Source organism: Equus przewalskii, chromosome 1, assembly GCF_037783145.1.
Source record: "Equus przewalskii isolate Varuska chromosome 1, EquPr2, whole genome shotgun sequence".
Lineage (NCBI taxonomy): Eukaryota > Metazoa > Chordata > Mammalia > Perissodactyla > Equidae > Equus > Equus przewalskii.
In genome coordinates, this window is record NC_091831.1 from 31,956,045 (window position 1) to 31,979,462 (window position 23,418).

Here is a 23,418-nt window from a genome sequence, read left to right on the forward strand (position 1 = left end):
CAGTGATAGAAGAGTAAAATTAGAGGCAAAATACAGAATTTTTCCGAGGGCCCTACAGAGAAGAACCTGTTTGAGCAAAGGTTGGACTTATATGATGGGCCAGAGGCATCCAGAATTGAAGGATTTTAAAATGAAGCCTATTTCTGGACCTGGGCAAGGCAGGATTGCTATCTGTTTTTTGTACCCCAAGTGTCTTCCATTTCGGTGAAGGCTTTTTGGTTAGGAGGAAGAGAATCCAAGGGCGCCTGGCTCAGTTAAACGGGCCTCATTGGAAGGAGACACCTGCCTGCGTTAGGGAAAGGAACCCTGTGGGTAGAGTAATGTCTTCAAAATGTCGATTACGCTATTTAGATATAGTTTTAGCTCCTAAATAGTTTGATGCTTACTGTCACATGGTTTCTGTGGCATTTGAGACTGGCCTGAATGTGGTGTTGTCAGCAGTGGCTCACTGCATGGGCAGTACTGTGTAATACTGGTTGTGTTCTCAAGAAGGCCTTAACCCAATGATTACCCACTGCTGGTAACACAGGGGGAACAGCTGCGGGTCTGATGTCTTACAAGTTTTTAACAGTAATGATTCAGAGCTTGACTGTTTCAATAAGGAAGTGTGGTCCAGGTGGCTACCAAGTCTAATATACTGTTCGACTTGGGAGGCTGTAAGGATCTATATCTTCCTGTAGTGTATGCCTGAAATGAAGAGGCAAGTTCAGGTCAAATCATAGAGCCTGTTTGGTGTCTTGTCTTTAAACTAAATTCCTGAGTATTAGGTTGGTCTAACTTAAACAGCAACAAGCCCAAATTATCTTCTTTTGTGCAGTTAGCAGATTAGGGATTAGGTTTTTCAAAAGGCCAACATATAGATTAACCCACAGAAAGACTGGATAATTGTATGGTTGAAAGAGTATGAGAAACACATACAAAAATGGTCCCCTAAAGATTCTTCTGTTCCATTTTTTTCAGTGATGCCATCTGCAATTTTGTTATCTGCAATGACTCTTCCCTTCGAGGTCAGCCCATTATCTTCAATCCTGACTTTTTTGTGGAGAAACTCCGACATGAGAAGCCGGAGGTCTTCACCGAGTTGGTGGTCAGCAATATCACAAGGCTCATTGACTTACCTGGAACTGAGCTGGCTCAGCTGATGGGAGAAGTGGACCTTAAGTTGCCTGGAGGGGCTGGCCCAGCGTCAGGATTCTTCCGGTCTCTAATGTCTCACAAACGGAAGGGTAGGAGTTGTGTCTGTGAAGGGCGGGCAGGTCCCAGCTGCTGCCTGGGCTTCACTCTTAACGTCTGCACGTTCACTGAGGAGTTGCTATTACCTGAAAGCATTTTTTGTCATTTTCTTAAGTAGTAAAACCTTAAGTAATACTAGTAAAAATTATAAAAATAGTCAGATAAATTAAAGCAAAGATATCAATCCCTGAGAGATGACATCATTAGTTTAGGTGGTTGTCAGGGACACCTTGATTTTTATGCCCTATTAATACTGTACTAAAATAGTATTAAAAAAAACAAAGTTTCACAGCTGGAGAGTACAATAAAGAAAGTTTAAACATTTTTTATTGCAGTAGTTTTCAAATATTTTCATTCCATGGCATGCTTTGATAAGGCAGATACCTATGAATCACCCAAAGAAAGCCTTCCCAGAAAATAAATTGTAGCAGTGCTGCTAAGATATTAAAGAGGTACAGTTTTATTTTATTAAATATAGGGAAATCATTAAGGTAGCAAAAAAGTTTAAACGTTGTAACAGATCAGACCGTGTACCAACTCTAGTGGATAATCTGTCATGCTTTCACAGTCGTGTCTCCAAGTTCTGGTTTTTGATTGTTTCTAAATAAAATATGAACATTCTAGATATTAGACTTAAATAAGATGATCTTTGCCTTCAAGGAACCTACAGTCTAATAATAACCTTGCAGAGAGTTGATTGCGAGTTGTTCTGATTGCATTTCCTGGTATGCTTCCAGCTCTGAGGTTTTTGTTTACTGACTCCGTGAAAACATGTGCTGACCTGTAACATAGGATGCGTGAGGGTGTCCAGTATGCTGATTTTGAATTATTTGTGGAAAATATAGCCCTGTCCTATCGTATGGTTTTTTTTTTAGAAAAAGGAGTAGTATTTGGATCCCCCCTGACGGAGGAAGGCATTGCCCAGATATACCAGCTGATTGAATATCTGCACAAAAGTAAGACTACTCGAATTGTTGTCGTTCTTTGTTAATGAATGTCAGTTTTCTTTTGAGAGCTAACATCCTTGAGTTGGTAGGCGCCAATAACCATCAACAAAGACACTAATCAGTGATAATTTCAGGTAGCGTGTTTCTAAATATGTGTCCTTTTAAATTTTATCTCATGTATTAGTTTGTTTTATACTCTCAAAGATGTATATACGTTAGATAGTGTCTGTGAAATCATGTTTTCCCTTGACTCAGAGAGACATTTCTTCTGGAAAAGTACATTGTCCCTAAAGAATCCTAACATTTACTCAAGGGAGAGTAATTTATCACCAGAGATACTTTTCATCTTTAGAATTCTATGATTAAAATACACTCTTCACTTAATTCCTGTTTCATTGTTTAGTAGTCATTCTGGTTATGTCATTGCTCTAAGTGCTTGGCACAGCTGAGTGTATGAGAAACGTGTGGCTTTATGTAATGCCTTGATAAATTCAATGCTAACACTTATTTATGGCTTAGTCTGTGTGGGACATTATGCTAGGAGCTAGAGCGGAAGTTGCAAACTGACAGCTTAAAGGCTTAAGTCATCTACAGTCATGTTTTGTTTAGTTGGCAAAGGATTAAATTAAAAATAAAATTAGCTATCAGTGTTTTAAAATGGGGAAAGTCCAGGTTTTCAGTTTCTCTGGATCATAGGAAGATTTAGCATCCTTGAGCCTGGTCGCTACTTGGACATGGTCCACTGGAGCACAGGTATGCGCTCTTCAGTTTGTTATGGTTCCCATTCATTCATTTACTGTTAGCTGTCTGGCCCTGTAGGCATTTGAACTTGGATTCCCTAAGGGGCTATACAAAGATAAATATGCACCTAAGCTGAAAACATGAACTCTCACGCTTCTTCCAGATCAAACCAAAACTATATGTCCCATCTTTTTTATCCCCTTAGATTAGCTTAGGACCTAGTTGGGAGGGAAGTTTACTTGGGATGACCCTAAGCTTCTGGGAATCTCTTAGACTGAAAGGTGATCTGACAGGTTAGAGGTCTAATTCCTGGGGCAATGCGGAGACTCTAGATTCATTTTGGGCTGGGACACCGTGTACAGGAGCAACAAACCTCCAGAGAGGAACTCAGCCCCCGCCGTACAAAGGCTGGGATGACCAAAGGGAAGGAGTCTTCAGGGAGATTGGACTTTTCTTCCAACTTGTTTTTCTAGCTCATTCTAACCATTGTTTAGATTAGATCCAGTCTCCAGATGTGGCTCAGGAGGTGAACGAGCCCTGGGTGGACCATCTCTTAGTTTGGGAGATCTGCAGGTGCTCAGGGTTGTTCAGATTTGTCTCCTCAGGGGTCAGCAGGTTCTAACCTACTCTGGGAGAAAAGGCAAAAACCTCCTTCAGGGTCTTTGTAAAGGATCTTTCAAGTGTAAAGTAGTCTTCTAGAGACTTATTTTAATGATAATTTCTCTTTTTTGCATGTCCTCTGTTTTTCTTCCATGCTAAACAGACTTGCGAGTGGAGGGTTTGTTTAGAGTACCAGGGAATAGTGTCCGACAGCAGATTTTAAGGGATGCTCTCAATAATGGAACTGATATTGACTTGGAATCAGGGGAGTTTCACTCAAATGATGTTGCCACCTTGCTGAAGATGTTTCTAGGAGAGTTACCTGAGCCCCTGCTGACGCATAAACATTTTCATGCACACCTCAAGATTGCTGGTGAGTATAGGAGGTTAAAAGATGGAAATACATTTCTGTCAACTTAGTAAAGTCATTTGGAATTTTCTGTTGTTTGTAACCCACCACAATACTTCTGCTAATATTGGTTAAGACGTGATATTTCTGGGCTCTCTGGGTACTCATAAGTATTGGCCTCTTAAGTTTGATTTAATCAAATACTTTTCTTGCTGAGTAGGCTTCTTTGAAGCTAAAGTCTGGGTTTTATTTATTTTTGTATTCCTGATGGAACCTAGCGTGTGCTTTGAACATTTTAGTTGCTCAATAAGTGTATGCTTTTCACTGGATTGATTCACATACGTGAGATGGTTACGGGTTTGGTACATTTGCCTTGATTTGGGGCTTTTGCTAAGTATTATTATGCCTCAGTTGAGATCATGTCTATTCTTGGATATTTGTTTTTTTAAAAATAATTTTATTCGTTTTCTAAATAGGCAATACATTTGTATGGATCAAAATTCAAAAGGGTCAAAAGAGTATACAGTGAAAGCCTCTCTCCCACCCCTGTTTCCCAGCACTCAGTTTTTCTTCCCAGAGGCAACCAATGCTATTGATTTCTAATGTATCCTTCCAGAGAATTTTATACACTTACAAACACTTACGTATATTCCTTCTGTCTCTTTTTATGTAATGGTAGGGTATTATATACATGGTTCTGTGGTTTGCCTTTTTCACTTAATGTATCCTGGAGAATGTTCCATTTTCAGCTCATAAATAGTTTCTCATTCTCCTTTATGCCTGTGTGGTAGGGAATTCATTCTTAAATTGCACAGCTGTTACGCTGCTCTAGGCTCTAAGTGCACACAGCATCAAAATCTGTACTGCATTTACTTAGTTTTCTGCCCTTGAGCATTTTCCTCTTGCTTCTAATTTTAAGAAAAATAAGAATAAGGTTTTTTCTTTTAAATAATTTTTACTACTTAAAAAAACCCCTAGTTTTGAATTTCTGAAATTTAATAAGATTGGATTATTTTTTAGTACTTTCACTAACAATCTAGATGATACAAATGAGTAAATAGTACCAGAATGTTATATAACTCTATAATTATTTTAGCGAGAAATAAGGTTGTTGGATGTTTGAAAAATATATGGAAGATATTGATAAGTTCTTTTTAGAAGGGTTAACGTGAAGGGTGCCTGTGCTGCTTGCTTTCCTGTTGAGACAATTGAGTACAGTATTTGAAATCCTCCCCTCCTCCACCCTGTGAGTCACTGTTCTTTGAGGTCATATTGAGGTGTGGCACAGCTGTAGCATTTGATAGGCCTTGCTGATAACTGGAAGGGATTTTTGTTTTCAATTTCATATTAACAGGGAGCAGTTTCTAGAAATATTACTTGCCTTCCCTAAACGGGAATTATTATTGAAGTTAAACAGCTAAAAACACACTGTAATCGTGTTCAGGTCTGTATGAATTATATCCAAATGGTCATCAGTGTCTTTTGAAATTTTGATTATTCACAGGACTGTTTTTATTGGCAACCTGTGTAGCCTGTTAGGGGAGAAACAAGGATTCTGACTCCACAAGGAGCTGCCTGGATCATCCTGTTATCAGGGCATAACTCACTCTCATATTTCTTTTAGCAATAAAATACCTGGGTGAGGAAAAGTGAAGGGTGTGGCGTTATTAAAGATATGTGTGGACATGTTTTCATTTCTCTTGGATATGTACCTAGAAGTGGAATTGCTGGCTCATATAGCTCTATGTTTTAACTTTTTGAGGAACTGCCAAACTGTTTTCCAAAGTGGTTGCGCCATTTTCACATCCCCACCAGCAGTGTAGGAGGGTTTAATTTTCTCAGCATTCTTGCCAACACTGGTTACTGTCAGTCTTTTTGATTAGCTCATACTAGTGATTATGAGGTAGTATCTCGTGATTGTGATTTACGTTTCTCTTATAGCTAACGATACTGAGTATACAAATGCTTATTGGCCATTTGTATATCTTCTTTGGAAAAATGTTTATTCAAGTCTTTTGCCCATTTTTGACTGGAGTTTTTATCTTTTTATTATTGAATCATATTGGCATTATTTTGTTATTGTATTTTGCTTTAATCTCTGTTTATGCCTGATTCTTTCTTTTCCTGTCTTTGATGAGAGTTGCGGGGAGGATAATAGTAGGAGTATTGACTTTTCTTGCTTGTATTTTCTTTCTCCTTTTCAATCATCTCTTTGGTCCTCAAGATTTGATGCAGTTTGATGATAAAGGAAACAAGACCAATGTACCAGATAAGGAGCGGCAAATTGAGGCTCTTCAGTTGCTCTTCCTCATCCTCCCTCCGCCCAATCGTAACTTGCTGAAGTTACTGCTTGATCTCCTGTACCAGACAGCAAAGAAACAAGACAAGAATAAGATGTCTGCCTATAACCTTGCCCTTATGTTTGCTCCCCACGTCCTGTGGCCAAAAAATGTGAGTGTTGAAGGGAAGAGCAAGGACTGTGTGGTTTTCTTGGGCTGGGCTGCATCCTATGGCCCTTGGTGAGGTTATCAAGAGTCCAAGGTCTAGTCGTCAGCTTTACAAGGTTAGAAACTTACGTTATTAGTTCATTTAAGAGTCATCAAACCTAAGGGGGCCCATTCCTGTTAACCTCACTTAGAAATCAATCTCTGATAAACCGGAATGGCAATTTGTTAGTGGAAACTCTCAGTGGAAAATTATAGCTACTAAATAAACTAGGATACTCATTTTGGCTCATCACTGTGAATTCTTTCTTAACACGAAAGCCTTCTTGGGAAATCAAATTGATTTCTGAAGATTGCATGGTATAAATTTAAACTAGAGCTGTATGATCTTATAGGATAATGTCACTAAGCTTTTAGATAAGATGACACATAGAGCAATCCTGCCTTGTCCTAACTTTTCTATTTCCTCTAGATATTCTCTCCTTGGATAAAGCTTATTACTGAAACCATGGCCTTCTCAGTAACTTACATGAGAAGTAAATTATCTAAAGTCTTTTGAACTAATTCTTGACTTGGAGGCACATAGCTTCATATTCCTGTTCATCCATGATATAGATTTACTGTATGATGGAATTGGGAGTCAGGATACCTCATTTGGAAGCTGCAGACCAGCTGTTACCTGTGTCCTTTACCCTTTCTATGCTTAGGCTCCTCCTCTGTGAACTGGGCATAATAGGACCTTTCCCACTTACTTGACAAGGTTGTTGGGAAGATAACAGAAATAGATAGGATATGGTGACTTATAAAAGATTTTGGGGAGTACAGGAAATGAGAAAAGGAAGGTAAAGGAGAGAGGTTTTTTGGAACATTTTACCTCACAAATAATGAGTGAAAAAATATATAACAGTCTGGGCCAGGAAGAGCCTCTGCCTAGAGAAAGGTGGGTGGAGGGTGGAGGGTGGAGGGTGGCGTGAGAAGCAAAGGACACAGCTACATCTGTCCATATTAAGAGGATTAAGCCTCATAAAGAAAGAAGTTTAGAACCAAGTGACTGAGACTGAAAAAGGGGAGAGTAGTGTGTGCCTGTAAAGGGAAGTATTTCAGAGGTCTTGGTAAAAATGAACATTAGGTAATGGGTATGTGTTGAGGTTGAGGGCTGTGGGTTAGTAGAGATGCTGAAGAGGCAGGAGGAACAAGAGAAAGGAATCAATGACCTTGACTGTGTTTTTAAGAAAGAGGTGTCAGGGGTCGGCCCGGTGGTGCAGCGGTTAAGTGCGCACGTTCGGCTTCTCGGTGGCCCGGGGTTTGGTGGTTCGGATCCCGGGTGCGGACATGGCACTGCTTGGCAAAAGCCATGCTGTGGTAGGTGTCCCATGTTTAAAGTGGAGGAAGATGGGCATGGATGTTAGCTCAGAGCCAGTCTTCCTCAGCAAAAAGAGGAGGATTGGCAGTAGTTAGCTCAGGGCTAATCTTCCTCAAAAACAAACAAACAGGGGCTGGCCCCGTGGCCGAGTGGTTAAGTTCACGCGCTCCGCTGCAGGTGGCCCAGTGTTTCGTTGGTTCGAATCCTGGGTGTGGATGTGGCACTGCTCATCAAACCACACTGAGGCAGCGTCCCACATGCCACAACTAGAAGGACCCACAATGAAGAATATACAACTATGTACCGGGGGGCTTTGAGGAGAAAAAGGAAAAAAATAAAATCTTTAAAAAACAAACAAACAAACAAACAGAAAACAAAAAAAAAAAGAAAGAGATGTCACCTCTGGTATGAGTTAGTAGTGTCAGTTCTCTCTTGTCTTTGGAGAAGCTCTAGTTTCTCTCAAGAGGCAGTGTCCTTGGTGGTTGGTACAGATTGTGTTCTTCCTGCCCCTTTTCCCAAACTAGATCTTCTTGAGCAACTCTGTGTGCATGTCTAGCTCACGAGCAGAATTAGGAAATAGAGATTGGTTCTCAGAGATTTCCTGGTCAGTTCAGGGATGCATGGTTCTTGCTAGATTATATCATATCCAGTGGAAACCTGTGGAACCAAAAAGCCTTTCCAGAATTAAACATTGGATTAGAGTCACCTTTCTTAGGGATAGAAACTATCATACATTTGAAAAAATAAGCTTATTGGTAAATCAATGAAGTATTTGCCTTCTGCTTCCTACCTCTTAATTCCCCCTTTTTGGTTTCTTTTCCTCTGAATAGGTCACTGCAAATGACCTTCAAGAGAATATCACAAAGTTAAACAATGGGATGGCTTTTATGATTAAACACTCCCAGAAACTGTTTAAGGTAAGTAACGGATGGGGTTTGGGTGATAACTGGACAGAGAGGCTGGCGCAAGTGGGATCCTCAGCAGGGCTTTAAAGATGCCCAGATAGGAAAGGCCCTGACTGGGACTGGAAACCAGTTGGACAGTGGCACTACCCAGAAGGAACAAGCAAGGTGGGGAGGAATAGGAAGGTGGAGTAGGGCTCTACCCTGAGTCACCCTGCTTTTTCATGAAAGGCAGCATATGTTGGCAGCTGAGTAGTTTTATCCTGCCTGCTTCCTGCCAGTGGAATTTTGAGGGTCTGACAGCCTTGTTTATTTTGTACTCTTTGTCCCTTTTAGTCCAAATTAATAGTGTTTCTGCCAACATAATTTTCTCAAGAACTTTGTGGGTCTTCTGTGAGTTTTACTCCATTAGTTTGAAAAGACAATAGCCACACATACAAATCTTCTGGGGGATAAAACCTTCTCTACCTTGGTCTCTTACTGAGAAGACTGAGGGACAATGCCTGTATGCTTCCTAGAGGCCCTCTGCTTTGACTGAGCGGGTCTGTGAGGCACACTGTTACTCTCTTGAAAGGGCGCTTGGAATGCCTGAGTATTCTGACCTTTTGATATTTCTAAGATTTTAGCAAAAGGTTACACAGTCATAGCCTTGTCCTTTTCTTTAGAGTGCACTTTCCTGATCTTGAATTTCTTCATTTTAGCATCTTTTGCCATTTGAAAAGGCTGAGAATTTTTAAGACCATCCAGTTCTGGTTCCTTTTTTTTATTGTGGTGACACATGACAAAATTTACCATCTTAACCATTTTTAAGTGTTCAGTAACATAAATTACATTCGTGTTGGTGAGCAACAATCACCATCATCCATCTCCAAACTCTTTTCATTTCGCAAAATTGAAACTACACCCATTAAACAATAGCTCCCCATCCCCCCTTCCCCCTTGGCCCTGGCAAACCACCATTCTGCTTTCTGTCTCTGATTTTTGACTACTCTAAAGTACCTTATAGAAACGGAGTCATAAAGAATTTGTCTTTTTGTGATTAGCTTATTTCACTTAGCATAATGTTTTCAAGGTTCATCCATGTTGTAGCATGTGTCAGAATTTCCTTCCTTTTTAATGCGAAGTGATATTCCATTCTATGTGTATACCACTTTTTGCTTATCTGTTCGTCTGTCAAGGACACTTGAGTTGCTTTCACATTTTAGCTCTTGTGAATAATGCTACTATGAACATGGGTCTACAAATATGTCTTCGAGACTCTCCTTAAGTTCTTTTGCATATATACCCAGAAGTGGAAGTGCTGGATCCTATGGTAGTTCTATTTTTAATTTTCTGAGGAACTGCCATACTGTTTTCCACAGTCACTGTACCATCTTACGTTCCCACCAAAAGTGCACAAGGCTTCCTATTTCTTCACATCCTTGCCGGCACTTGTTATTGTGTTTTTGAGGGTTTTTTTTGATAATACCTATGCTAATTGGTGTAAGGTGGTATCTCATTATAGTTTTGATTTGCATTTTCCTAATGATTAGTGATGTTGAACATCATTTCATGTGCTTTCTGCCTATTTGCATATCTTCTTTGGGTTGTTGTTTTTTAGTTGTTGAGTTGTAGGAGTTCTTTACATATTCTCTGAATATTAATCCCTTATCAAATATATGATCTGCAAATATTTCCTCCCATTCTGTGGGTTGCCTTTTTACTCTATTGATAGTGTCTTGATGCAGAAAATTTTAAAATTTTCCTGAAGTCTCATTTATCTATTTTTTTCTTTTGGTGCCTGTGCCTTTGGTGTCATATGCAAGAAATCATTGCCAAATCAGATGTGAAGATTTTGCCCTATGCTTTCTTCTGAGAGTTTTATGTCTTACATTTAGGTCATGAATCCATTTTGAGTTAATCTTTGTATATGGTGTTAGGTAAGCGTCTAACTTAATTCTTTTGCATGTGGATATCCAGTTTAACCAGCACCATTTGTTGAAAAGACTGTCATTTCCCCATTGTATAGTCTTGGCACCCTTGTCAAAAATCATTTGGCCATATTTGTGAGGGTTGCTTTCTGGACTCTATTCTCTTCCATTGGTCTATGTTTGTCTTTAGGCAGTGCCACACTGTTTTCGTTACTGTAGGTTTGTAGTAAGTTTTGAAATCAGGAAATGTGAGGCCCCCAGCTTTGTTCTTCTTTTTTAGGATTGTTTGGCTGTTTGTGGCTTTCTTGAGATTCCGTATGAATTTTAGGATGGATTCTTCTATTTCTTCAAAAGCTGTTGTTGGGATTTTGATAGGAGATTACACTGAATCTGTAGATTACTTTGGGTAGTATTGACATCTTAGCAATAGTAAGTCTTCCAATCCATGCACATGGGATGTCTTTCCATTTATTTAGGTCTTCTTTAATTTCTTTCAGCACTGTTTTGTAGTTGTCATTGTACAAGTCTTTCACTTTTCACAGTTAGTTCCTAAGTATTTTATCTTTTTTGATGCTATTGTAAGTGGCATTGTTGTCTTAATTTTCTTTTTGGATTGTTATTGTATAGAATTACAACTGATTTTGTCTGTTGACGTTGTATCCTGCTACTTTGCTGAATTTATCAGTTCTAACAATTTTTCTGTGAAATCTTTAGGGCTTTTTGCATATAAGATCATATCATCTACAAACAGAGATAATTTTACTTCTTCCTTTCCAATTTGGATGTTTTTTATTTCTTTTTCTTGCCTAGTTGCTCCAGCTAGTTGTGGTTCTTTTTTATTTAACAGTTTTTCCCTCAATTTGTCTCTGCTCTTGCATCGGAGCATCTTGATTCTCTAGTGTGTGCTAACAAGATGAAGATGAAGCCATATATATATATGTGTGTGTATAATAATATGTATAATATGTATATTATATATACATACATATATGTATAATATGTATATATGTAAATCATAATCTAATCATGGTTGTGCCATCCCACCACCTTGGCCATATAGTGCAACCTAATCATCACAAGAATGACATTCAGTCACTAGTATTCTATTGGTTAGAAGCAAGTCACAAGTCCCACCCACACTTAAGAAGAGGGGATTACTTAGGGTGTGAACATGGAGGCCACCCTAGGATTTATCCACCACAGGGTGGTAAGTGCTCCAGAGTCCAGAAATTAGAAATTTTCATTTCATGGTTTTTGGCTTAGTAGGCTGGAAAACAAAGGGTCAGGGATGTGTCATGGGTTTGGGTGCCCAGGCCAAAGATGTGGTCAAAAGAGGTCAATATCTAGACAGGTGAATTAGAGCAGTAGACAAAGGGCAACAGGAGAAAGAAGGGTTTTGGTGATGAACAAATATCTTTCAAACCAGTTCTTTGTATACTTCCTGTTTTGGGGAAGAACTGGTTCCAAAGCAAGTATGGATTTATGGGAGCTAAGTAGAGAGGAGTGGTGAGTATGGAGAGTAAGGCGTTTACCTGTAGGAGTTGTGAATCAAAATGGCGGGTTTCTAGGTGCAGTTCCTAAGAGCTCTCTCCTTCCTTTGAGTTCTCCTCTTGCTGTTGATATGGGGCTAACTGTTCATAGCCACCACCCTCAAGTTAAAAGAGAGGGGGATCTCAGAGATCTCCCTGCACCTCAAAGTTTCTGTGAGAGCTGAGCCCTTTCTCCCTTGCCATTGTCGTGTGTACACAGTGCAAGTATACAATGAAATGTACTTCACTGTGAAGGATTTTTTTTTAAGTGACTTAACACAAATTTATTATCTGAACGATGCTGTAGAAGTCTAACATGAGTCTCACTGGGCTAAAATCAAGATGTTGGCAGGGCTGCATTCCTTTCTGAATGTTCTAGGAGAGAATCTGTTTACTTGCTTTTCCAGCTTCTGGAGGTTTCCCATATTCCTTGGCTCCTGGCCTCCTTCCTCCATCTTCAAGTACGTTAGTGTTGTGTCTGTCTGACTCTTCTTCCGTAGTCACATTTCTGTCTGATCACAGCTGGGAAAGGGTCTCTTCTAAGGACCCCTGTGATTATATTGGACTCAATGGGATAACCTACCATAATCTCCCCATTGCAAGGTCCTTAACTTAATCACACCAGCAAAGTCCTTTTACCGTGTAAGATGACATTTGACTGTGGAGGGTTTTGAGAGCACTGATTGTACAGACCTTAGAGAGGAAACGAGTTCAGTCTCCTAGATGTAATTTAGCTGGGTACGAGTTCTAATAATTAGACTCTTTCAAACATTCTGTTTTTGCTTTTCCTTTCTCTTCTACAGATCCCTCCTTCAGCTTGGGGTTTAATTCTTGTTGCTACTTTATCTGTGTGTCCAGGCTAGTGTGAGCACTCTTTGAGTCTCTCTTGATCTCTAAAGGAGAGAAAGAATGTTTTGGAGATTTATTTTGGTCTCAGGTCTCTTCTCTTTGGATTTGGGTCAGAACTGTTGTCTGTGTGGGCACCTGCTTCACCCACACTGGCTGATTAGGTTCTTCCGTGAGCTTTTCCCCTGGATGAAGAATGCTTGATTGCTCAATGTGCTCTCTCAGTTATTCTGGGGTCCTGTTTTACCCCAGATTTTTTTTTTTCCCTGAAGAAGATTTGCCCTGAGCTAACATCTGTTGCCAGTCTCCCTTTATTTTGTATGTGGGTCACTGCCACAACATGGCCACTAACGAGGGTGTTGGTACACTCCTGGGAACTGAACCTGGGCCGCCAAAGAGGAGTGTGCTGAACTTAACCACTAGGCCATGAGACCAGCCCCAAACCTCAGATTTGTTTGTTCTTGTGCTTTGTTGTGTCTTCTTATTCTCAGGCTTCTTTGGGTGGAATTTTCACCTCCTTAATCCTCATCCTGTATTGCCTCATTCTGTGTTCTTTGTGTTTTTTTTCCCTGCTCTTCCATTTTTTCTAGAATTCCTCTTAACTAGTTGTAGTTGTGTTCGGTACTCTCTGACCAAGTCTGGTTTTATCTCGCTGCAAAACATCTTATCCTAGGGACTTATATATACAGTTAAGGCCACTTCCCACTGTATCTGGGAAGTCTTTTTGTTGTTTCCCTATGAATTGTATAATGCTTAAGACCCTCAAATTTTCATTTAAACCAATATGCTACTGGCTCCCTTGCTGGGTATCCCTTCAGCTATAGTATCTTTTTGGGGCAGAGCTGTTTTTTTTTAATTTATAGAATAGGTGGCATGGGTTCTGTCATGTTCTTGTTTGAAGGAATTTTCTTAAAGTAGAGTAAGTAGTAGAGTCTTAAGCTCTACTTTATAGGTTTTCAAGTTAAAAATTAAACTATAGATATAATGTCTTTGCCATGAGACTCTTTTTTAAAAACTTTATTATGAAAATTTTCAAATATAGAGAAAAGTTGAGTGAAACACTGAATACTCATAGAACTCTTAGATTCAGCAGATGTTCAGCTTTGTCTCTCTCTGTATTCATACTTTATTTTTGGTTGAACTGTTGACAGTAAATTGCAGACATCATGATACTTCACCCTAAATACTTAAGCATGAATCTCATAAGAATAAGAATATTGTCCAAATAGTCACAATAGCATTATCACATCTAAGAAAATTAGTAAGAATTTCCTATCTGCTAATATTCAATACATATTTGAATTTCTCCAATTGTCCTAAGAATGTATTTCATAGCTGCTTTTTTAAAAAAAAATAAGCTAATTGAATTTTATGTATTGCTTTTGATTATTATGCTGGTTTTAACCTGGAACACTCATTCTGCTTTTACTTCATGTCATTGATTTGTTGAAGTGTTCAAGCCAATTGTGTTGTAGAATATTCCACATTCTAGATTTATCTTATTGTTTTTTCAAGGTCATTTAACTTGTTCCTCTCTCTCCTTTTATGTGGTTCCTGTGAACTGGAAGTTGGGTCTAGAGGCTTGATTAGATTCATGTTAAGCAGTTTGGGCAAAGATACTTCGGGTTTGTGTATATCATAATGCATCGCATCAGGAGGCACAGAACGCCACATTGTCTCATTCCTAGTTGCGCTAATTTTGCTAACTGCCGAGTCTCAATTATAAAGGCACAGTTTTCCCTTTGCAATTAGTAAGGAACCTGCAGGGGGATTGCCTAATATAATGGTTTTAACATCCGTTGATAATCCTGCTGGAATCTGTGACTACACTGAGTATTACAAAATAGTGGTTTTCTGATCCTGTTCTGTAATCTTTATTAGCTGATGTTCTGTGTTGGAGAAGAGCTTTCCGTTTCTCTGTCTCATTCTCCTTTTTTTTTTGAGTATTTCTATAGACTCATGGATTTTTAGTTATTCACAGTGTTAGTTAGTTTCAGTTATTAGTTTTGATGTTCATGTTCTCCCAGATTTGGCCAGTGATTGCCCTTGCCAGCTGGTTCCTGCTGTGACTTTTTGACAGGACTCCATTAGTCTTTGGGTGTTTCCTTTCTGGCGTAAAAGGTCCTCACCTCCCTCTGTTCTTCCTCTGCCCTGGACCTGGGATCAGTTATTTTCTCCAGGCAGCCTTGGTTTTTTAACTCTAGGTATACGCATTGTTTCTGGAGTGTCATGGTGTGTAGGCTCTTTGAGAGCGAGGAAGTAGATTAAAACTTTTTAACAAGAAATCGTCAGTCCATTATTTCCAGTTTAGATTTAACATTACAGAGCTTTTTCTTCTTCATATTTGTATCTCTTTTTTCCTCACATTGCAATTTCCAGATTTTCGTAGCATTTATATATGTTGTTTGCTTTATCCTACAATATACATAAATTGGTTTCGAAATAATACGGCTGTTACTACTCACAGTAAACCTGTACAAACTGCTGATGGGAGGTGAAGACTTCCCTTTAGGTCCTTTTCCCTTGACTATACCTCGCTAAGGATGTAGAGTCAGAATAGTTTTCAAAAGTTAGGTGAAATAATTCCTTCCTCTGTGCTTTTATTCTCAATTTGATATACAGATATGTTCTTTTTTTTCTGTTTGTGTTCAGTTTTAGAGTTTGCCCTTTTTTCCTTTTGGATTTAATTTTACTGTTTGAATCTGTAGTGTATTTAAATGGTTGAAAAGTCAAAACCACACAAAAAAGGTGTACTTAGAGAAATCTCAGTTCTTCTCTAACCATTTTCATTATTTTCTGGTTTATTTTCTTAGTGTTTATTTTTGTAAAAACAAATAAATGTGTGTATATTCTTATTTCTTCTTCTTTCTTACACAAGTACTTTATATACTGTTTTGTAACTTTTCTCACTCAACAGTAGATCTGGAAATTACTCCATGTCAGTTCATAAAGTGTTTCTTCCCTCCCTCCCTCTTTCCCTTCCTTTTTTTTTTTTTTTTTTTGTGAGGAAGATTAGCCCTGAGCGAACATCTATGTCAGTCTTCCTCCACTTTATATGTGGGATGTTGCTGCAGCATTGCTTGATGGGCACTGTGTGGGTCTGTGCCCGGGATTCAAACCCATGAACCCCAGGCCACCAATGCGGAGTGTGCAAACTTAACCACTGCACCACTGGCCCGATCCCTCTTCTTTGGTTTTTAATGACTGCCTAGTTCTGCACTGTATGGATGTATAAAAATTCATTCAACCCATCCCCGATTGATAGACATTCAGGTTGTGTCCAACCTTTTAATTAATCTGATCCAGGTGTGTTTTGTATTTCTGGAGTTATGTCTTTAGGATGGATCCCCAGAAGTGAGATTTCTGGGTTAAAGAGTAAATGCAAATGTAATTTTCTTAGATGTTGCCAAATTCTCTTCCATAGTGGTTGTATTATTTCACACTTCTAGCGGGACTGTGTCAGGGTACTTGTCACAGGTTTCTTGACAATATATCAGTAAGTTAAATTCTTCCTGTCTATTGTTAGCCCATAGTAATTCTAAATGGTATTTTCTATACAATGATTCTAAAATGTAACTTGGGGACCACTTGTAATTTGTAAGAATTTTGGGGGTGGTTTTTGTCAAATGTAAACATTACTACAAATATCTGTATTTTTGTGTCTGGCTCATTTAAGTATATACATGTCTTATTTGAATCTTAAAACAGCAACAGCCACAGTAGTCATCTCACAGTTTTTCCATCAGATTTGCTGAGTATCTTTTTGGTGGAAGCTATGGGATAGGGAATTTTGAGGATCTTTTGTTTTTCCAAAGTAATCTGCCAGTCACGTCATTTTGAGAACCACTGTCCTTGTGTCTTGAAAGAATTTGAGATCCTACTAACTATTTGGTCTTGGCTTTCTTTTATATCTTGCCCAGGCTCCTGTTTACATTCGTGAATGTGCCAGATTGCACTATTTGGGATCCAGAACTCAAGCATCAAAGGTAAGAATAGGAAATCGCTCTTAGCCCAAACAAGAAGAGAGTTAATTAAGATTGGTGGAGTTTTAAAACAACGTGTGAAATCAAAGTAAAGCCATGGAAAATAAAATGTTTTTAATATTATAGTTCAAATTATCTAGTCATTTTGAGATAAGGAAAAAGACTGAGAAGAAAGTGATATGTTGAAATAAAAATGCCCCTACACACAGTCTCCATGCCTGCTTTCAGAAGTGCTCCACTGGTGGATGGTATCCTTTGCATAGGAGTGATGGCCCAGAGTGTGTGTTGATAGGTTTTTCATAAAGCCCATATGCATTCTTAGCACGTATGATATAAACAAACAATCTGTAAATAGCAGATGTATTAAGTATCTTACAGTAATAAGAGAACAATTTTATGTAATACATTCTCATTTCAGGTTCAGTAGTAAGGTAACACTCTATCAAGTAGCTAAAAGACTTGAGATCACATGCGCTTAGAAAGCAAATGTGTGATGTTTATAGCAAGGTTACATATGATTATTGAGCTTTAAAAGTGAGAAGTTTAAAAAACTTCACCAGCACTTTTTGATGATTTTTATTTAGTCTGTCTTGGTTAGAAATAAACTTAAGCTTTCATCTTATGCTGTTTTTCTTGCTCCTGTTTCTTTCTACCTCTCATTCAGCAAATATTTGGTGTGACCATGAAAACAGTGTTTGATTTCACCTAGTTTAACTGGAGTGTGGGTTTTCTTAGAGAGTTGTTTTTGTTCTACCACTGCCGTGTAGTTGTCATATCATGTTGCTGAGGGTGGGAAAGAGCACCAGCCAAGAGCCAGTGCGCTTGGGCTCCAAGATGGGTCTGCCGCTTTAGTATGGAGACAACTTAAACCTGTAGCTTAACTTCAATTCTTCAATCAAATAGGAATGCTGCTTCCCCTGCTTCCTTCACAGAATAGCAATGAGAATTACTTGCGATTAAAAGATGCTTTGAAAACTGGACTTTTCTATGAATATAACTTTTGATGGCGATATTCTGAATGAATTTAGGCTCTCTGGGTAGGTCATAGGAATGGGCTATTAAGATAGTCTATAGGGGCTGTCCTGGTGGTGTAGTGGTTAAGTTCACATGCTCTGCTTTGGTGGCCTGGGGTTTGTGAGTTTGGATCCCAGGGGCAGACCTACATGCTGCTCATCAAGCCATGCTGTGGTGGCATCCCACATACAAAATAGAGGAAGATTGGCACAGATGTTAACTTAGCGACAATCTTCCTCAAGCCAAAAAAATAAATAAATAAAAGAGGAAGATGGGTAACAGATGTTAGCTCAGGGCCAATCTTCCTTACCAAAAAAACCCTACACCCCAAAACACTATAATTACAGGTTTTTCTTTATCTGATAATAGTATTTAGATTTTTCTTGTTCCTGGGTATAAGAATATACCATGTTCCCCACTCCATCTCCCCTTTTTGTTCCAGGGTTGTGGGAATCTGAAAGCAAAGCTGGCAGGATATATTAATTCATTTTTCTTTTAAATTTTCTCTAGGATGATCTTGATCTAACAGCTTCCTGTCATTCTAAGTCCTTCCAACTGGCAAAATTTCAGAAACGAAACCAGGTAGATTTCTGCTCTCATCAGGAGGAAACTCAGCAGCGTACGGAAGAGGCACTGAGAGAGCTGTTCCAACATGTTCACAATATGCCGGAGTCAGCAAAGAAGAAACAGCTTATCAGACAGGTGCTCGAAGGCAGGGGAACAGTGACAGGGCTTTAGGAATGTGATTGTGGTTGTAGACTCACTCTAGAATATTGTTAAGAATCTTATTTGCTTTTTGGCTCTTATTGGCCCAAGCTTTGGCTCAGCCAGGAAAGGAGATTTGTCTCTGGAACCTTGTGGCGCTCTCTGTACCTCTGTTCTGCTAGAGAAAGGAGTGGGGGCTCTTGCGTTTCTAGGGTTAAACGGAAGGACCCAGGTGTGGTTAGTTTCTCTAATTTGGCCATGTACCAAGTTTGCTGAGAGAACCAGCAGGTACAATATATTGCTCCAAAGTTTAAACTCTTCAGATTTTCTTGGGAAATAACTTAATCTTTTTGAATTTCGATTTTCTTGTTTGTAAGGTTGTAATGCCATGTCTCATGGTTGTAAAGATTAGAGGTAATCTCTGTAAAGTGACTGGCATAGCAGAGCAAAAGTGGTAGCTCTTAGTGAGTTGTTTGCAGTTAGAAACTGTTGACGAAAATAATCCATAACCAATCTGTAAATGAAAATTTGGGTGAGTTTATTCTGAGCTGAAATCTGAGGACCATGGCCCAGGGCCTTTCTTCCCAAAGGAAGAAAGGGCACCAAAGAAGTGGGGTGCACAGAGTGGTTATATACCCCCAAACAGGGTGTTTCACATATGATTGAAATGTCCCTCCCACAATCGTCACAAGATTGCCCTGTCGCACAGCGCTTGATGGACACAGCAGGTAGTGGGTCTGCTGTCTCAGAGGGCGTAGCAGGAGGCAAGTCTATTGTCTCGAGCTGGGCAGTCACAGGTGAGCGCAGCAATCAGTTTCTAGCCTAAGGAAAGATGCTTAATCCTTAAGGAGATGCCAATGTTGGGAGGGGCAGGGAAGTTGCACCTTTACCTCAAGGGCCTTTGCTCTTGCCATAGGGAATCTCTAAAGCAGATATACAATGCATGCTCAACGGCCTCCGTCAGGCCCTTTTGAAAAAACAAGGTCAGGCCGAATTAGGTTTATACCAAATGGCTTCCTCATATTCTCCAATATATCCTATTGCTTGCCATTTTTATTTGTCAAAAACATATAAATCAAGGGCCTGGTCTGATACTGGAAATAGGAATTCTAGTGGCTAAGTTTGTTTATTTTGGAGCTATGGGAGCAAAATTAGCTCTCTCATTTGTTATTTTGAAACTCAAAGTGTAGCTTGAGTAAATCCTGGTGGGTTGGTTAGTTTCTTTCTCAGGAAACTTATGTTGTTTCAGCCTCTCTTGAATTTTAGGTGAACAGGCCAGGTCAGCCTCTTGACTTCTTATTCAACTGGCACTCTCCTGAGGGAAGAAGTCTGTGATTTTATTTATTTTTTTATACCTAATCTCAAGCATAGGGCTAGACATAAACAAGTGCTCAGAAGATGTTGAACTGTGCTGTTCCTAAGAATTGACACACCCTTTCAGGGAAGTTTTCTGTCACTCCCTTTGAAGTGACTTTGAGAATGTGCTATGACTGGAATTTTACAGAGTGTTGGCTCAGTGTCATTACAGATTCAAAGCAGTGTAGTGATTTAATTCTTGGTAGAAACTAAGACAGCAGTTCAGGTAGGACAAGTGTAGTGACTTCTCTCATCAAGAACACTGAGGATGAAAGATAATACAAAGCGTGGGGCCAGCCCCATGGCGGAGTTTTTAATTTCTCGCACTCTGCTTTGGTGGCCCGGGGTTTCACCAGTTTGAATCCTGGGTGCGGACATGGCACCTCTCATCAGGCCATGCTGAGGCGGCGTCCCACATGCCACAATTAGAAGGACCTACAACTAGAATATACAACTATGTACTGGGGGGCTTTGGGGAGAAGAAGAAGGAAAAAAAGAAGATTGGCAACAAATGTTAGCTCAGGTGCCAATCTTTAAAAAACAAAAAAAAAAGGGAAAAACTAACATTATTTTTGCTCTTTTTAGAAAAATAGGAAATTATAGAGAAGGATAAGAAGAAAATAAATCACTCATCCTACCACTGGTTACATTTTGGGTATTTCTTTCTGTCTTTTTCCTATGGATTTATTTTTACATAGTTATGATCATACCATATACTTTCTTTTATCTCTGGCTTTTTCACTAAACATTACAGCATAAGTATTTTCTCATGCATGCTTGCAAATTCCTTGTATACATTTAAAATACTGCTGTTTCTTTTTGAAGAAACTATAACTTTCTATTTCCTGATTTTTTTCTATGATTATAAAAATAATGAATAATCACCATAGAAATATTCAAACCTTCAGAAGACTGTAAAGAAGGAAATAGAAATCACCTATAATTATCCAGACATAATCACTGATAACATTTTAGAGTATTTCCTTCTAGTGTTTCTTTCCGTGAATATGTATTTCACATTTTTTTTTTTTTTGCTCAATTGAGATCATAATATATGTTCAGTTTTTTGTATCCTACGCTTTTCATTTAACATTATATTATGAGCATTTTCCCTCTCATTGAAAGGCTGTAAACATTTTTAATGGTTGTATAACATTTTATCATATATAACCAATGTATATACACTTCACCTTCTACTGGACATATTGGGGAAATTAGGTCATTTTTTAGTTCATAGATGTTTGTTCATAAGTATTTTTATTGCAGATTACTTCCTAGAAGTGGCATGATCAAAGAGTATGCGGTGTTTTTTTTTGGTTGATACATCTACTAGATGCCTCCTTCTGTCTCTCCTTCCCCTCACCCCAAAAAATTGCCAAGGTTTGTTTGTTTGAAGAAACTTTTAAATTTGCAATAATTTAGATTTAGAGGAAAATTGCAAAGATAATGCAGAGACTTATTCCCACATACCCTTCACTTGGTCCCTCCTCATACTAACATTGTCAAAACTGAGAAATTAATACTGTCACAATACTATTAACATTCCAGACTTTATCCAGATTTTACCAGGTTTTCCACTAATAGCCTTTTTCTGTTTTAGGATCCAATCCAGGACCCCACATTGCATTTACACACCCGTACACACATTCTCTCTCTCCCCCTCACTTTCTCTCTACACTTTATTTGTGAAAGAGACCAGATTGTTAGTCTCTCACAGTCTGGATTTTGCTCTTTGCATCCCTGTGGTGTTATTTAAGATGTTCCTCAGTCCTCTGTATTTGCTATAAACTGGTAGTTAGAGCACATTGAAGAAGCTTGATCTGATTCCAATTCCATTTTTTTTTTGGTGTGCACTATTTAATTTAACTTAATTTAATTAACCCTCAGACTAATTTAATAAATTTTGACTTGTTTTTGGCAGCATGATTTCTGCCTTTGTGATTTGCTTGCCAACTTGCTAATCCATATATATACAGACTCGCTTTTTCCTGGACTTTTCTGGGTATTTACACTTAGCTATTGGTTGTCACAGAATGCTATCTCCTGATGGGAGAATATGAACAAAATGTTCTGTATGTTTTCTTTTAGTTTAATAAGCACGCTGCGACCCAGACACCCCAGAAGGAACCTTGTACTCCCCGGGCACAGAAGAGGGCCCGGTCACGGTCCTTCAGCGGCCTTATTAAGGTGAGTATGCTGTTCTGTTGTTTTCAGCGTTGGCTGTAAGAATACTTAGCATCTGCCTTTTCTTATGCATAAACCGTTTTCTTCACTCTTTGGGATCCTATAAAGGGTTCACGTGTCAGGTGATAAGGATAGAATTCAGAAAAGCTTTTCTTTTTCAAAGCATTTTGCTGTGTTTCCAGTTGGAGAAGGGCTCTATGTGAGACGTGAGAAATGACAGCAGTGAAGGCCCTCCCTCTCCTCTGGGGCTGAGGCAGAGCCTCCTCCCGAGCAGACAGGCTCTTTTGCTTCACAGCCTGCCTTGTGCCACACACTTCCTTGTGCCATTTGCGATATTGTTATGGAGAAGTGAGAAAGTTGACAGAAACTAGGGAAATTGTTAGAAAATAGATTTTCTAATAGACTAAGGAGTTTTTGGTATCTCAAATTTTTGTGAACTTAATATTTTGGTCAGCTGTTGTATTCCCTTCCTTTGTATCAAATTCATTAAAAATCTTGTTTTTAAAACATACAATGTATACTTCTGTGCTGTTGCTGCCATCACTGCAGATTGAATTTACCAGTCTGTGACCATCTGCACTCGCAGTTAAGGGATACAGCCATCAGGTGGCAGTAGATAACTTGATATGGAATTCACTTTTCCAGGCGTAAACAAACTAAGGCAAGGTTCTGGTTAACTTGGAGAGAGATTAGCATTATTCTTGGTTCTACTGTTTTTCTTTAAAATTTTTTTTTTGTTAAAGAATAGCACCTGAGCTAACATCTGTTGCCAATCTTTTTTGTTTTTCTTCTTCTTCTCCCTAAAGCCCCCCAGTACTTAGGTGTATACTTTAGTTGTGGGTCCTTCTGGTTGTATATTCTGGTTGTAGGTCCCTCTGGTTGTACTATGTGGGACACCACCTCAGCATGGCTTGAAGAGCGGTGCCGTGTCTGAGCCCAGGATCCAAACTGGCGAAACCTTGGGCCTCTGAACTAGAGCATGTGAACTTAACCACTTAGTCATGGGGCTGGCCCCTAAAATTGTTTTAACATTTTTAAAATCTATAAATCCAGCAACATTAAGGAGCTCTTTGCTTAAAATTAAAAATTATGCCCTAAAAAAATTACCTTGTAATATATATATTTTTTTCTTTAAGCTGCAGTTATTAGCAGTTGCAACTTCATCTAACTCTAATTTTCATTAATTTTTTTATATCATTAATAGAAGTTTAGAACTCACTCTCAATCCTGACCCACTAGGGCCAGTAGCCTCTGGGACATTAGGTTTGCTTGACATCAGAATTTCATTTGCTATCAGCAGAGTGAAGAGGCA

At 39.0% G+C, this 23,418-nt stretch overlaps 1 protein-coding gene across 13 annotated transcripts in view; it reads left to right on the forward strand.

Moving 5' to 3' along the window:
* The window catches only part of ARHGAP19 (Rho GTPase activating protein 19), a 59,675-nt gene that overhangs the window by 25,751 nt on the left and 10,506 nt on the right, over positions 1-23,418 (forward strand). For 10 of the 13 annotated variants that reach the window (XM_008531830.2, XM_070609271.1, XM_070609247.1 and 7 more), the window contains 8 exons: positions 961-1,226; positions 2,109-2,189; positions 3,685-3,894; positions 6,095-6,321; positions 8,508-8,594; positions 16,785-16,850; positions 18,372-18,563; positions 22,011-22,109. In XM_008531830.2, the coding sequence (XP_008530052.2) occupies positions 961-1,226; positions 2,109-2,189; positions 3,685-3,894; positions 6,095-6,321; positions 8,508-8,594; positions 16,785-16,850; positions 18,372-18,563; positions 22,011-22,109 (1,228 nt within the window). The remainder of the gene's footprint in view (positions 1-960; positions 1,227-2,108; positions 2,190-3,684; positions 3,895-6,094; positions 6,322-8,507; positions 8,595-16,784; positions 16,851-18,371; positions 18,564-22,010; positions 22,110-23,418) is intronic. The other 3 variants (XM_070609304.1, XM_070609311.1, XM_070609293.1) reach the window with 1 other exon arrangement.